At 46.0% G+C, this 16237-nt stretch overlaps 1 protein-coding gene across 1 annotated transcript in view; it reads right to left on the reverse strand.

The window, feature by feature from the left end:
* Nucleotides 1-378: 378 nt before the first annotated feature.
* Nucleotides 379-16237, reverse strand: part of LOC137141807 (CUGBP Elav-like family member 4) — a 440181-nt gene continuing 424322 nt past the window's right edge. The window contains exon 3 of the mRNA XM_067530902.1: nucleotides 379-582. Within this exon, the coding sequence (XP_067387003.1) occupies nucleotides 526-582 (57 nt within the window). The 3' untranslated portion in view covers nucleotides 379-525. The remainder of the gene's footprint in view (nucleotides 583-16237) is intronic.

The raw sequence follows: 16237 nt of genomic DNA on the forward strand, positions 1-16237 counted from the left end.
GATTCTGACCTCAGTTATGAGAATCTAGCTTACGTGGTATATTCATCAGGCTAGATTGGTACAGGTGCAGGAAATATCCTAGATCATGTTTGCTGTCTCCAAAGGCAGAGAAGCTTCAATCCATGTTTAGTCACTTTGCTGAAACACGAGACACAATAAAACACCTTCCTTGTTCTAACCCAGTTGAACCACCACTGCAGTTTGGCCTAACGGTGGCTCATGGTCTGCAAGGGATAAGTTGCTGTCAATGCTATTCAACTTTGAGAAGTCAGTGCCTGATGCTTCATTTCTTAACAAGGCAGTTATTTGTTTCCCAGGCAATCGCTGGCACCTGCCTGCCTTTTAAAATCAAATAATAATTGAATATGAGGAAAGAGAGACGAAGTAAAGGAGATTTAATAAAGAGAATCTTTGCTGCAGAGGGAATTTCTTTGGCAGTGATTATGGTGCTAATTGATCGGCGCATTGCCTGAGAGAAGCCAGAGACAACAATTATACTTAGCACTGTGGCTGAGAGCAATGTAGTCAGCTACCTCCTCGGCTTTCGCTGTCCGCTGGCTTCACCTGGATTGGTCTGTTCATCTGCAAAGAAAAACAGAGAGAGAAGCAGAATTAACAATGGGTCCCACTGATCCCCCACTCAGACTGTTGGGTTTTGAGCAGGCACCTTCTAGCAGCAGGGTTTTCTGCACGTATAAAGCAGCTGGCAAGCAACAAACTGGCCACGAAATAACACACACTAGGCTAGAACCCCCATCTGTGTCAACGGATGTCACTCCACTGATGTCTATGTTGCCCAGCTGAGGGATCTGTCCCGGTATCTTGGTTGCTGAAAGGTTTGGAGCTAGACACCAACTAGCCAGCAGTCCTGGAGTAGCCCAGGACTTGGGAGGAAGAGAAGCCGCTGCCGATGTTCATTTTGGCCAGTAATATCTACTATTTGAGGGAGAGCGGATGGACGTGGGAGATCCCATGCACCTCCCATTAATGCTTGGGAGGCTGTAGATTAGGTTGGATTCAACAGAGCTTTTCATCTCAAAGGCCTTCTCCCAAAATATTTTCAAAGACTTAAACCAATATACTATAGTTTATGCACAGGGATCAACACAACTGCCAGCCAAATGCAGCCACCTCTGGGGTGGAACACAGTAGATAGTTAAGAGCAGGCAACACAAACGCAGAACAGTTAAGAGAAGGAAGTAATAGGGGTGGGGTGGGGAGACAGAGCAAGGAACCCTCACCCCCTTACTTCCCAGCAAGGGGCCAGCAAGGGCTTGGGGGTGCAGCACTAGGGCTGAAGTGAGCCCTGCACACCCTGCACCTGGCCAGCAGAGGTCCCCAGCCAGGCCCAGAGAAGAACCTGTTGTGCTAATCACAGAACTGTTCCTGTAGCCTTTTGCTCCCAGGGAGGAGAGAGGAGGAATTCTGATTTTCCACTTCCTTTCTCTCTTGCACAGACTGTGGCGGATAGAGAGCTAGCGAGCTAAAGCCTGCATCAGACGTGTTAATGCTAAATCATCTGACCGTGTAATGAAGGGTATACAGCATGCTCCTTCGCTTGGATCTTATATTGCTAGTGCTCCCCATTCTTGCCACTCCACCCACCAGTAAATTGGCTAGCTATATATTTAGGACCTCCATACCCCTTTCCGCCAACCCTCCCTCATCTCCGTTAACCCTGCAGTCCAGCAGAGCCCACTCCTTCCCGCATTCGTTTTGGCTAATCTCGGTTGAACAGCGAAGTTGGCTTTGCCCCCCCCTTTTTGGAAAGTATTTCATAACTGTCTAGATTGATTCTAATTGCTCCGCAAACATATTTAGTATTAAAAAGCTATCAAAGTGGCTGACAAGTAGGTTAACATGATGGAGGGCCTAGAGGATCCTGCCGCATTGTTGTCTCCAGAGGGAAATGTACTTAGACATAATGTGACTACAGTTATAATCACACTCACGTTCAAAAGAAGAAAGGTCTGACTAGCGGCTCGGCGTCAATATCTGCCCACCCTCATGCCCGTGCAAGCCCAGGGGAGTTAAGAGATTTGAACCAGCAGCAGAATTAGGCCAGGGGGGTTACTCTGTCATTCACCAGTCTCTGGATTTGGAGTTGTAATGACCCCTGGCCACATGTACTGATACCATGACATTTGAGCTGGGATTGGACCAAGGACTTTCCACAGAACAATCACAGGCCGCTACTACTTCAGCTACACAAGACCGGGTTTAAGCAGACGTAAGTTTTACAGTCTGTGGGGCCAGCCACTAGAGGCACATGCCATCAAACAGTGCATCGCAGGACATCAATGACATGTCCCAAGTGTAAGACTGATTCAAAGCCCACTGAAATCAGTGTAAAGATACCCAGTGATTCAACTGCCAGCCCTTGGACAGCTGTGACAGCTTGAGTGAAAACTCTTTCCCATCGCCCTGGTAGAAGGGTCTGATGTAATCCACAGCAGGGGGTGTGGGGAGATAGCCAGAGTCCCAGAGAGTGACAAGGGAAACTGGTCACTACTTTCTGAGAGTGGACAATCGGGCAGGGAGGGACAGAGGTGAATGGAGAGAAAGAGACGAGGCAGCAGGCAGAGGAGAGAGGGAAGAAACATCCAGTGGAGGAGAGAAAGAATGAAGGGAAAAAAACTGGGGAAATTAATAAGTAAAAGGCTAGTGTAATTTAATGTACACTATGATTTATGCACTTGACAATTTCTTTATAGACCAAAGAGAAAGTGCTGTATGCACAGAGCCCATAATACAAATTGAGATCATCTTGACATGAAAGACACCAATTATAGGGAGACACGTTGAGAGGGAAATAATTAAGTTTCCTCTCTCCAGCTATAAAACTTTCTTCTCATGGAGAACGTCTGGGAGCAGGGAGGAAGCTTAGGGGAAGAGGAGCGGGGATAAAAGGGGAAAAACCTGTGTAGAGGAAAGGGACGTCAGAGAGATGCACCACTCTAAATTTCCTACACAGTCTCCATCTGGGGAGAGAGAAACAGAGAAGCTTTTTGCAGGGGGTCGCTGGAGGCAACTGGCATTTGCACGGAGCCCCCTCATCTCTGTCCTGCTGCTTGGCTCTGCAGACCCCTGGAAAGTATGGTGCCTTCAGGAGACACTCTTTCATGGTGGTCTGTGTGATGCAGAGATTCAGTTTACTTTTAGAAACATGGAGTCCCCTCACACCTAGTTCAGGGGGTACATGAAACAGCTGTCCACTGAGCCCCCTCAAGGAAGGGAGCCCATGGAATTGAAGGGGAAGAGTGTATTAAATCACTTTTAACTTGTGCTGGGAGGGGCTGAGATCCAGAGGAGACAGCCTTGGTCCTTTGACTCCCATTCCCCCAGGTCATCCTGTGGGGCCTGCCTGGAGCATCTTCCATGAGGTCAGGCAGCTTCATTCCATGTGCAGAGGGGACCTTGGACCTGCACTATGTGGTGCGCTTTTCAAGGGAGATCCTGTGGCCTGCCAGACTCACACCCCAGTGCACCCGGGTTTCACATCGGCTCTGTGTCTTGAAGCCTGGATCCGAGCTTCTCCAGTGTTTGTAGAGCTGGCCACCTTGGGTTGCTATCTGACTGTGACAGGATCCGAATGGGTCTGGTCTGCCACCCATTTATACTAATGCGAATGGGGAGTAACTCCATTGAAGTTAATGGAATGATACCCATGTGTAATCCGTGTAAAATTGGATGTAGGAACACAGTGCCAGCAGGACATCAATACAACATTCATGTACCCACGGGACTGTCTGAAGCCATCAGCCTGCACAGAGGAGTTATCCAGGCAGTTCTTGCATGTACATCTCACTAGCCCTTCATATTTCCCCTCAAAGACACAGCTGAGATTCAGGTTCTGTTTCACCCCGCTTCAGCCAGAAGATCCAGGGCAGTTGTGACTGTGTTTATTAATGCTGCCCACCTCCCAGGCAAAAATCCTTTGAATGCAACCTGCTTCGTAACAGATCCATGCCAGAAGCGGGCACAGTGGCAGGTGAATTTTTTCTCCTAATCAAACATGAGATTACAACTGGGATTCACCAGGCTGTACGTCAGAAGGATCATGTGGCTGAGCAGGAAAAGAAACCTCCAGTTCAGGAGAAAGTGGAAGAGCAATGTTGTTAATCTAATGACCAGTTGCCTTCAATGCCTTCAGGAAAGAAGTTGGTACAGTACAGATAGGAGCTAGTGAGAAAAAATCAAATGGAAAAAGAGTCCCATTTAAATAAAACACATGAAGGCAAGCAACTGGATATTGACAAAATGTAGGAGTGCTTATATACAAACACTAGAAGTCTAAATACTAAGATGGATGAACTAGAGTGCCTGGCATTAAATGAGGATATTGATATAACAGGCATCAAGGAAACTTGGTGGAATGCAGATCATCAATGGGACACGGTAATAATGGGGTACCAAATAGCCAGGAAGGACAGAGTAGGCTGCACTGGTGGGGGGAGGAGGGGGCACTGTATGCGAAAGGAAGCATAGAGTCAAATAAAGTAAATCTCGTAAATGACTCAGAATCTCAGTGGCTAGACATTCCATGCTTGGACAATAAGAGTATGGAAGCGGGAACGTACAGCTGACCACCTGATCAGGATGGTGAAATGCTCAGGGAGATGAGAGAGGTTACCCAGTCAGAAAATGCACTAATGGGGGATTTCAGCTATGCACATTGATTGGACACATCACCAGAGAAGGAAGGGATGCAGATAACATTTCTAGTTGCCATAAATGACTGCTTCTTGGAGCAGTTGGTCCTGGAGCCTATGAGGGGAGAGGTAAATCTTGATTTAGTCTGAAGTAGAGCATAGGAGCTGGTCCAAGAGGTGAACATAGTTACTCATAGACTTTAAGGTCAGAAGGGACCATTATGATCATCTAGTCCGACCTCCTGCACAACGCAGGCCACAGAACCTCACCCACCCACTCCTGCAATAGACCCCTAACCTATGACTGAGTTACTGAAGTCCTCAAATCATGGTTTAAAGACTTCAAGGTAGAGAGAATCCACCAGAGAATCCACCAGCAAGTGACCCATGACCCATGCTGCAAAGGGAGGTGAAAATCCTCAGAGTCTCTGCCAATCTGGCCTGGGGGAAATTCCTTCCTGACCCCAAATATGGCGATCAGTTAAACCCTGAGCACATGGGCCAGACTCACCAGCCAGACACTACTGGGTGAACCACTTGGTACCAGCGACCATGATGTAATTAAATTTTGCATCTCTGTTTTGGGAGAAAAATACCAACTAAACCCATCCCAGTAGCATTTAACTTCAAAAAGGGAACTTCATACCATGAGGAAGTTAGATGACAGGGGATGGATCACTCTAAATTGCCCTCCTCTGCGATGCTGGGCTAGATGGGCCGTTGGTCTGACCCAGTGTGGCCGTTCTTATGACAGAGCAGCAGCCTTTATAGAATCCCTGGACCGCAGGACTCAGAGATGGAAATGACCTATTCACACCACTAGTGCATTTCGCCTTTGCCCAGGCAGGATCATGCCCTGTGCTTTAGTTTACAGCAATGTTTGTGGCTCCTTATTCTGGGTTGACACTAGTGAAATAAATCACTTATGGTCACCAGTGAACTCACCACAAACTAGTAAACACAGGGATTTACCCCAGCATCATTCGGCTACCTGTTTCAAAGACAGAATGGCTCCTTTTCTGCAGCTGATTCACTGATTTTCAGGCCAGAAAGGACCATTTATGATCTATCTGCTTTGGGCCCTTATACCGTCCCCAGTATTGCAGCTCCTGACTGTGTCACAATCTTCAGTGTACTTATCTTTACCAAGTCCCTGTGAATGAGGGCAGTGCTTTTCTGCCGCTTTTACGGATGCCCAGAGTTTAAGGCCAGAAGGGAGCCCTGGTGATCAGTGGTTCCTCTAGACTCCCACTCTACAGTGCTGTCACGACAGGGCTTTGTTGTTGATGGGGACTGAGGCGCAGAGAGACTAAATGACTGCCCTAGGTCATGCAAGAAGTCTGTTGGGGAGCAGGGACTTGAACCCGGGGCTGGATGCTATCTTTCCTCGTCCAGAAACATTGCGCCGGAACTCCTGCACGGTACAGGTCACCCGTACCTCACCCAGTGAAATCCTCCTGACTACAGACTTAACTCCCAATTCTATGGCCCTGGAGGAGAGCCAAGGTTTATTCCCAGCTGTGCCTCTGACTTGGCCTCAGGCAAGTCACTTCAGCACCTTTGCCTCAGTTTCCCCACCTGAGTGAGGGGTGCTGCTGTTCCTCACTCCCATGACCATTTGATCTGGCTCCATTACAGGAGAGGAGCATTGGGCCCTTCCATAAATAAAATATGGAAACAGGCAGACGGGTGATCTGGGAGTTTTCAGCTTGCTCATACAAATAACCTCCCATGTTACAACTCAGAGTAAAGCTTCCTGTCTCCAATGATCCTCTGCACCTTGCAGCTTCAATCCCAACACAGACAGAGTGCACTGCAGGTGCTGCTAACATTTCTGCACACCTGGATCCCCAAGCAGCAGCCCCCAGCCATTCCCATCCCTCCCATCACTAAACCTGACACCTTAAATACCAGCCAGAATCACCCCCACCCACCGCCATTCCGTTTTAGCCCACTACTCGCCCCACCCAGCCTGCAGCTGAATCTTCCCCGCACGTACAAACACGACATCATTTTTCATGTCCAATTACAGCAGCGGTGGTGCCACTGTTAAAAGACAGTGCAGGTACTCCTGTCAGAAAGGGTTTGAGTTACAAGAAGCGATGAATTACAGCAAGCCCTTTTTCAATTCTCGGCAGAAATGAAATGTCAGAGCTTGCTGCTGTATATTTCACAGCACCATCAGCTACAAGCCAGCGCAGGAATTAGACAGGGGACAGACGCTTCTCTGCATTGTGATTTTTTTTTAAGGTTCTTTCCCCCACCCCACTCCCCTTTCTGCTCCCTCTGGCTTTGAAATTAATTTAGAGCAGGTAGAAGGATCACTTGGGAATGGAAGGTGGAAAAGAGAGACAGCTGATTTCTCACTGAGTCAATCTCTCTCCATTTTCTCTTTCCCTCTCTGTCCCTTCCACCCTCTTCTTCCCCAGCTTGCTCCTTCTTTCATTCTTTCTTCTATTGCCACCGACAAAGGCCCCATTGTGCCAGGGGCTGTACAAACACAGAAAAAAGAAAAAAAGACAGACCCTGCCCCAAACAGCTCATAAACTGATTTGAGACAGGATGCAAAGAGTGAACATGACAAGCACAAGAAAAAGAAGGGGAGGATGAGATTATTGGATTTTAATTAATAATTATGCTGATGATGCATGAGACAAAATAGACTCCAACTCCCTGACTCAGAGCTGTGTTGCAACCAACCTGATAACAAGCGGTGCAGGGCCAAGCTGTACGGCTCAATGCATAAATCTCTGGGTGGAATCCTATGGCCTGTATTATGCAGGAGATCAGGGCACATAATCTCAGTGGTTCCTTTTGACCTTAAAAATCTATCAATCTGATTAAAAAGTAGCAAAGATTTATAGATACTAGTTGGAGTTTCGAAGGCACACAGGAAGCAGATCAGCCAAGTAAGAAGGTGCCATTTCTACCTAGTTACTTTTCTGCCCAAAGCTTCACTTTTTAAGCCTAGTAGGAGGAAAGGTTTTTATTCCCCACATCCCATTAGGCTTAGTGGAGGCAGTGTGACCTAGTGGACAGAGCACTAGCCTGGGTCTCAGGAAACCCCCAGCTCTCCAACCAGTCTACTGGGCAAGTCACTTCTTACTGTTCTGTGGCTTAGTTTCTCCATATGTACAATGGGGACAATGCTACTGACCTCCATGGTAAAGCCCTTTGAGATCTGCTGATGAAAAGTGCTGCATACAAGTTAGGTATGATGATTATTATAATAATTATTATAATTTCCTGGAAACAAGTAGTCATTGCTGTGCCTGAAGTGGGTGCACCAAGTGGAAATTAGCAGCTTTCCCTGCCTCAATTCCCCAATGTAGCCTCAATTAACACAGAATAGATCACCTCAATTTAGCTAGCGCTGTCCCCTCCAACCACTTCTGACCTGTGAACAATTAGGAGAACTGGCAACTTGGGCATAGAAGCGAGACTGGAGTTAGCTGACCGCACAATATCATGGTAAAGACCGATTGGGAGGGTACAAGACAGACAGATTTAGGTGAAAAGTTACAGGGCAAATAGCATGGATCCCAGAGCGTAGGAGGGTCAAACCAGGCCAGTGCTTGGAATCTGTTCCCGAGCCCCCTGAAATTGTTGGAAAGATTCCCATTGACTCTAATGGGCTTTGGATCCTGCCTTTCTGAGAGACCTCCAAGGGCACTCAGGTGCTGTATAAAGTGGAGCTGCCTTCTAAGACAGCACTGAACCAATGCCCCAGCCACTGATAAGTCATGAGGCGCTGTCCTTGGGAAACAATATGCAGTATTATCAAATGCTTTATGGGTGTATGTTCATTGTTAATAGTAAGACCCAGGTTGAATTCCCTGTTCTGCCACAGACTTTCTATGGCACCATGGGCAAGTCACTTAACCTCTTTGTACCTCAGCTCCCCATCTGCAAAATGGGGGTACAAGCACAGCCCTACCTCGCCAAGGTGTTGCAAGGAGAAATATAATAACGATTGTGAAGCGCTCTGAGACCTACTGATGAAAAGCACTCGGTAAGAGGTCGGTGTCATTACTCTAAAAATCACTTGTGGTTATTAAAACTCCTGTGGCATTTTTTGCAAGAACTGGGGTGTTAACGCAGAGTCCCAGGCAAATTCCAATGTTTGGGTAACTACCCTGCAGTTTCCACCAGATACAGTATTCACTTTCCCTTCCTGTTCTAAACGGTTGTATAGTACTGCTGTGTGCAGTTCAATTGCCACTGCATCTCCCCACGGAGTCGGCTTCACGTCACTAGTGGGCAAAGTGACAGCGCTCCAGGTGTCAGTGGGAATGAAGCCCATGGGACTATACTTGTGCTCAAAGTTAAGCATGTGCTTAAGTGCATTGCTGGATCTGGGCCAGCGTGCTCAGCACCTCTAAGGATTGGTGAGCCCATCTTCTGCAAAGCACTTTGGGATCCAGCACCCAACGTTGCACTTGTATATGTGAATAACTTTACACCCATTAAAATCAACAGGGTTACTCATGTGAGTAAAGTTACTCACATTAATAAGTGTTTGTAGAATTGGGCCCATAGTTAATGTGTGATCTTTCAGGATTAAAGGCACTAAGGAAATGTTAACTGTATTAATGTCACATTAGAAAGGACTGAACATTAACTTACAATGTTATTGTATTTCATATCTGATTGCAAAGTTCTGGATCTGATTCTAATTGACACCAGTAAATCAGGAGTAACTCCACTGTTGTGAATGGAATTACAGTAGTGTCACCCTGGTGTCAGTGACAGTAGATTCAAGCCGACCCTTTTCCCTTTTACAAAAAGCAGATTTAGGACCAGAGCTTCAGCTAATGAGAATTGCTGTAGATCTCTTGAAATCAATGCAGCTACATCGATTTACACCAGCTGAGAATCTGAGCCTCAATTTTTTGATCTGTTAGCTACAGCTAAATGATTAAATAACTCCAATGGCAGTGGTGGAAAGTAACCTGACTGCACAAGCAGCCCTACAATAAACTGGTGAGTGTACGGATACATGCATGCAAAATAAAACAGTTCAAGCTGCCACTGCTTAATTAAAGAACAGAGAAAGGAAATGTGATAAAAAAAAAAGTTATGGAAAACACCATGGCAGCATCGTGTGGGTAAGTGCTAGTAATGAAGAATGTTTCTGAGATTATTCTATCCCAAACCTTATCTATCTAGCATGGACTCTTAATTCCATTCTCCCCCTCCCAGATGAGCTGTGTGTCAGAGACGTGTACACAAATAGATGAGAAGATCTGAAATGGGATTGCATGAGATATGAAAAAAATATCTTGAAGGGTTTGACCTTTACAAATCACTCAATGCTCTGGTGCCTACCCCTGAGAATGATTGCTACTGGCCATCCCTGTCCTCCGAGAGTATTTTCTATATATCATATAAAACACATTATAATCCATCCATCTAACTATCGATTCATTTTACCACCTGTCTCGTGTATATAGATGAACCTAGAGGGGCCTTAAGTTCAGTGTGGGTTCATGCACACAAACCTTTGGCTTGGAATCCCAAACTTCTTAACCGGGAAGTTTTGGGGGCTGATTTCGAAGCACCTGCTCCATGCTGATGGGTTTCTGTGGCTGGCCACAGAGATCGGTGCCACTGCTTAAGCCCTTGCCCACGTGTAAGTGTTTTGCATGGCCATGTTGCTTAAGAAACAGCCGTGCAATTAGTGTAGCATAAATTAATTAGTCAATTTCATCAAGTGCCGGACTCAGGAGATAAAATCCCGTTCTCCCGTTGGCGTACAGTCAAAGGTAGCCTCATTGCTTCGCTCAGCCGGAATCCTTCCGGGAGCTCAGATGGCACGTTCCATGCCTTTGTTCCATTTGCAAGATGTGTTCGCCTTTATGCCAGGCCCATTGCTCGCCATGACCTGGGCCCGCCCACCTTCTCTTGGGAGGCTAACGTTGCTGGCAGTGCTCCCAGCACGTTTTCATTCTCTTACTTCTGCCTTGTTTTGCTCCTCTGCAGGTCCAAGCAAAAACTCGAACCATCTTTGCTCAATTCACAGCTAAAACTATTGGGCCATACCCCCGGGCCATAGCATTGCACCACTCTGGCCGAACAAAGGGGACTTAAAGCCACCCTAAGGGTACGTTTACATTACAGCCAGGGTGGTGAATGGCAGCGTGTGTGGATGTCCACACATTAGCCGTAGTTTAAGGCTATGTCTACACAGCCGGAGGCACCGCTGGCAGTGCAGGTTCGATTGAATGGCAGTGAAGACTGGCTCAGTCGAACCTGGAACTTGATGCCATTAAGCCACCCTGGCAAGACTAGCGCTGCGTCGCCGGGAGGGCATTTCCCATCAGTGCAGCACAGTGGGGACTCCGCGGTAAGTAGATGTTAGGAAGCCGATGAGAGATACGTAAGCTTGCGTATCTCCCGTCAACTGCCACTGAAATCTGCGGTAAGTGTAGACCAGGCCTCTGAATAGAGAGGAAGACGCCTTGGTGCATGAGTGAGTACATACCGTGCGCTGATGCTCATCCTGCCCGTCCTCACGTCTATGTTTAGCGAGCTAGCTAGCACAGGTATGTCTACTTGAGCTGCCATTCACACACCCCGACTACAGTGCATACGATCCTTAGGTGAGTGAGACAAGATGGGTGAGGTAATATCTTTTACTGGGCCAACTTTTGTTGGTGAACGAGGCAAGCTTCCAAGCTACACAGAGCTCTTCAGGTCTGGGAAAGGTGCTCCGAGTGTCAGAGCTAATTACAAGGAGGGACAGATTGTTTAGCATAAGGGTTAAACACATGTTCCAGGAGACCATTTAAGATGAAGTGGGCAATTAACCCTCTGCAGACATAGGAGGGTGAGTGGGTTACAGAGTGTTATAATGAGTCATAAAACCAGTCATTCTGTTGAGTCCATGGCTTTTAGTGTCTTGCAGAGCCATGAATTCAAGCTTCCTGGCTCGTCTTTTGAAGGTGTTGTGCAGGTTTCCTTTGAGGACGAGGACTGTCAGGTCATATATGGAATGATTGTTTTGTGAAAAACGTTTGCCCACGGGTGATAAGATGTTTTTGTCTTTTATCATTTTTCTGTGCCAGTTCATTCGAGAGCGTAATGAGTGTCTGGTTTCACCCACATCTTTGCTGTTGGGGCATTCGAGGCACAGGCTGAGGTACAGCACATGTCGTGATAAGCAGGTGTAAGACACAGGGTTCTTGAAAGGTCTGTTGCGGTGGGTATTGATCGTTGGAGCAGTGGAGATATGTCTGCAGGTTTTTCATCTGTTGTTCTGGCAGGATCTGGTGCTGCTTTGAGTTGTTGTGGTCTGGTTTGGGGGGAGCTTGCTTCTGATGATGAACTTGGCAAGATTGGGTGACTGTTTGGAGGCCAGGAGAGGGAGTGGGCAGCTGACCCTTCCCACGACACAAAGGAATGCTTGGCGGATGTATGCCACCTCCTGGCATAGATGGTCTGACTGGAGCACACTGCTTTCTAGTAATTCCCACCCACAGAACACTATCTAGGAGGCAGATAGATACAAGCTGTACCAGTACAGAGCTACACTTGAAACCACACTTTTAATTAAACCTGTGCAACCTTCTCATGTACACAAGGTCTAATGACTGCAGCTAAACTGAAATAAGCCTGGTTTAAATTGAAATAAGCATCCTGACAGCCTAATGTGGTGGTTTGAGTAAGGTGATTTCAAATTACATCTTAAATTAAACCGGGGGAACTGCACATAGACATACCCTTTGCAAAGCACGCGTCAGGCTCTGATTGTTTAAGGCGTTAGTAGTAAAGCAAGCAAGGATATTGTATAAGAATAAGATTATCTTAATCTTGATGGTGTCCCTCAAAAGTAAACCTTCAGTGAAAAAACTTGCATTAACTTGAATTTCCTCGTCTCTTGCAGAATGGAAATGCTTATGGAGGCTGCAGGTTTAAACCCATCACATGTCCACAGAATGGCCCACTCTTTCCTACCAGGTAATGTTCATAATTAAAGGAGCCTTCGTCATATGAATGTTACCAAAACAACCCAAGCACATCTTTCTTGAATTGAGGGGGAGAGACAGAGGAAGGTTTTCAAAAGCTCTGCAGATTCCAGTGTAAAATAACATCTATCCTGATCTCAGTCGATGCTGGGCCTAATCTTCAGTTGGGGTAGACTGGCATAGCTCCAATTAAGTCAATAGAGCTATGCCGATTTACATCAACTGAGGATCAGACCTATTGATCTGCAAGGAGCTATTCCCCCTTGCACCACTGTATAAAGTCAGGTCCTACCTATGTTTTGATAATTAACTATATGGTCACCACAGTGATGAGCACCCCTGATAGATGATATCATCTTTCAAAGCTGATCTGGATAAACAAACATCCTGACTAAGGAACAAAGGTGTATCTTTGATCCTGGCCCAGCCAGCAAAGGCTTTACTGTTGCGGGTTAGAAGTTTTGTTGTGCCAAACAAATGGACAGATCGGGCGATATTTCAAGGCTAATGGGGATTTGTTTCTGATCTGTCACTCACAGGGCTGTCTCTGCTTCTGGTCTGTGGCTATGCCCCATTCACCCCTGCCCAAATAAGAAATATTTCCTCTAGGAATTCCACTGAGAGCCATCGAGCAAGCTCTTTCCCCCAAGACTGATGCATCACTGATGCTTCCTTCTTCTGTCCAATCATACCCAAACATCGCCTTGCTTTCTTTTTTCTGACCACCACCTATTTTTTTTTTTTTTGCATCAACATGTACCAGTGCATTAAACAAGACATTCCATTAATTTCTTCATCATCATAACTTAAGCCTGGGACATACCCTTTAAATATTCATTCAGCTATGAAAACTGGACATTAAAATTTTAATAATGTCAAGCTCATTTGAACGGAGCTCCTGGGGGATTATTATGATACAATTAGAATAAATAGGGTGATTGATTTGGTGTAAAGGTTCGCCTGTGCACGTCTGCTAATAGCCAGGATCTGCCGGCACCCCAGCATCGCAACTGAGAGTTCAGAGTTATTTACTCCCTTCCCCCATCTCCCTTTGGCTTTTCGCTAGGTCACTGGCTCAGATCGCTAGCTTGCTTGTGAAACATTTTCATCTTTGGTGATGCCCCGGACTAACACTGGGATAGGCGAACTCGCGAGGTCTCATCAAGCAGAGACGACTCATTGGCAGCGTATATATGTATATTTTGCCATGATATTTGATCAAAGGGGGCGGGTTGATTAGAGACACTAAAAGTTCAGCAGTAAACTTTCAGGCAGTATCAGCCATTAACCTTTCAATGGTATATGTCTGAATTCAAGGGGTCTGAGTCTCCTTTCACATGAACCAGAAGTAACTGCAGCTGAAGTCAATGAATCTGAACCAGCACAAGGGTGAATGAGGCTCATGAAGCAGCAGCATTGTTCAAAACAGCCAAAACGACTTGATGAAAAATACACAGCATGATATTTTAAAGAGGTGCTGTCAGGATAAAAATCACTTACAGGAAAACCTATGCAACAGCTCACTCTTTTAAATTGGCTTCTGTCTCAATCTCACTGAGTTCCCAGAGATACAGTGAGATTTTCAAAACACCTCAGTACACTGTGTGCTTTTGAAAATCTGGACCTGATTCTTCATATGCCAATGTAGATTAGGAATAGTTAGTTAGATTGGGGTAAAAGAGATCAGAATCAGACTCACTGAGTACAATTATATTTTGAGAGACCACCTCCTTTAAGCCAACAATACTTGTCAATCTGTTGAATAATTAACGCAGGTTGATGTATATTTAAAAGCTGTCCTGACCTGGGCATATTTATAAACATTCAGTGTTGCTACCATGATTTTATTGTGAGACTCATGATATCTCGTGCTTTTCTTAAAGCCTCAGTTTCTGGAATCAAGTGATTACCTGAGAATCTCAGCTTTCATTTAAAAGGAAAAGTAAGTTCTTAGCCTCCCTGGTTGTGGAGAACAAGCCTGAAACCAAACTATAAAGCCTTCAACCCCACAAGGCAAATAAAAGACCTCCAAAGTTTGTATTTTAAAATTCTCATGATTTTTAAGACAATCTTGTCATTTTTTGCTTGCTTGGAGTTGGCAATATTGATTCTGAAAGTCTCATTGGCTTTTCACTCTTTATGCAGTTTGTTTCCTCTTTGCTTAGCTTGGACAGAGAGTCTAAGCTGGCCAGTTTCATTTTCCATTTCCAATCAGTTTCATTTCCTTGTCTGACCTCCCAAGATTCTATAGGATGTAGAGCAGTGGTTCTGAACCCATGGCCTACGAGGTCTTTCAAAGCGGCCCACTGCTCCTCGCCCGCTGGCTGCAGAAGGGAGCTGCTGCCTAAGGACCCAGGTGGAGAGCGGTGCCACGGGGCTGCAAGACCGGTGCAGACTCCTTTCTGCTGTCAAGTGGATGAGAGATCAGCACTCCCCTCCCCCTGGCTATAGCAGGGAGCACGGCGAAGTGCTCCACCTGGGTCCCTAGACTCTGGGGTCCCTGCTGGAGCCAGAGGGAGGGAAGCACTGATCTCCTGTCCCCCTGGCTGCAGAAGGGAGCCACTGCCTAGGGACCCAGGTGGAGCACATGGGGTTACAGGACACCTGTGGTTCCCCTGCTGCAGCCAGGGGGTGGAAAATCAGCCAGGAGGCAGCCTCCTCAGTGAACTCCTTCCCTCTGGCTGCAGTGGGAGGGTTAGGGAGAGGGGGCTGCTGGTGGAGACCGGTGGCTCTTCAGGGTTGTAAAAATGATATCTGTGGCCCTCAAGCCAAAAAGGTTGGGAACCACTGGTTTAGAGGTTCTAACCGCACAAGGAAACGTTTAAACTTGTCCCCAAAGCCTGTTTTCATTGAAGATTAAAAAAGTAAGAAAATAGTTTGACATATTGTTTTATAAAACACGTCCTATTTTTCTTTTTTTAAATCAACTCCTCCTAAATGTAGAGTCCAATCTATTTGACATCAACTCACTGATGCTAAAATTTGGTAGGAGCATAAAAGCAAGCCAGATGCTAAGAATGAAAGTAAATATGATATTTTATTACATCCTCTCTCCTTGTTTTAATATTATGTAGTCAGTGCCACAGTTGTACACGGTGCTTTATTTGCCAAGGAAACAAACAAAGGAGGCATACTCGGTGTTGCTAATAGTTACTCTAATTTGATGGAGACAGATAAGCATAAGGCTCTGTAATGGAATATTGCATTCCAGACAGTTCTTTTTTTGTTACCAAAATACCTTTAACAAAAATGCTTAGCATTTATAAAAGGTTTTTTCAAATAGTAACCAATTAAGCTTTGCAAGCATCGTGGGAAGGATTTTATCACTAGTTTACCAATGGGAGAAACTGACGTAGTAGGGTTAGTCCCAAATTGTTAAAAGAGCCACTTAGGGGCACCCAATATGAAGCACCAATTGCCTGCTTCTAGGAGAATTCTAGGAGCTTAGTTCCCATTTAGGGACCAAAATATGTGGCCGGGTTTTAAGAAAAGCTCAGCAGGTTGGGTGTTGTCACATAGGTGTTGCAATGGGAGTTGCTGGGTTCTGAGCACTCCTGAGAATCTAGTTCTAGTTTAGCTGGAGTCTTTTGAAAATCTGTCCCTCTCTGTAGGTGTTAA

This window comes from Emydura macquarii, unplaced genomic scaffold (genome assembly GCF_026122565.2).
Source record: "Emydura macquarii macquarii isolate MOO-44397 ecotype Brisbane River unplaced genomic scaffold, CSIRO-AGI_Emac_v2 contig_3114, whole genome shotgun sequence".
In the NCBI taxonomy this organism is placed as follows: domain Eukaryota; kingdom Metazoa; phylum Chordata; order Testudines; family Chelidae; genus Emydura; species Emydura macquarii.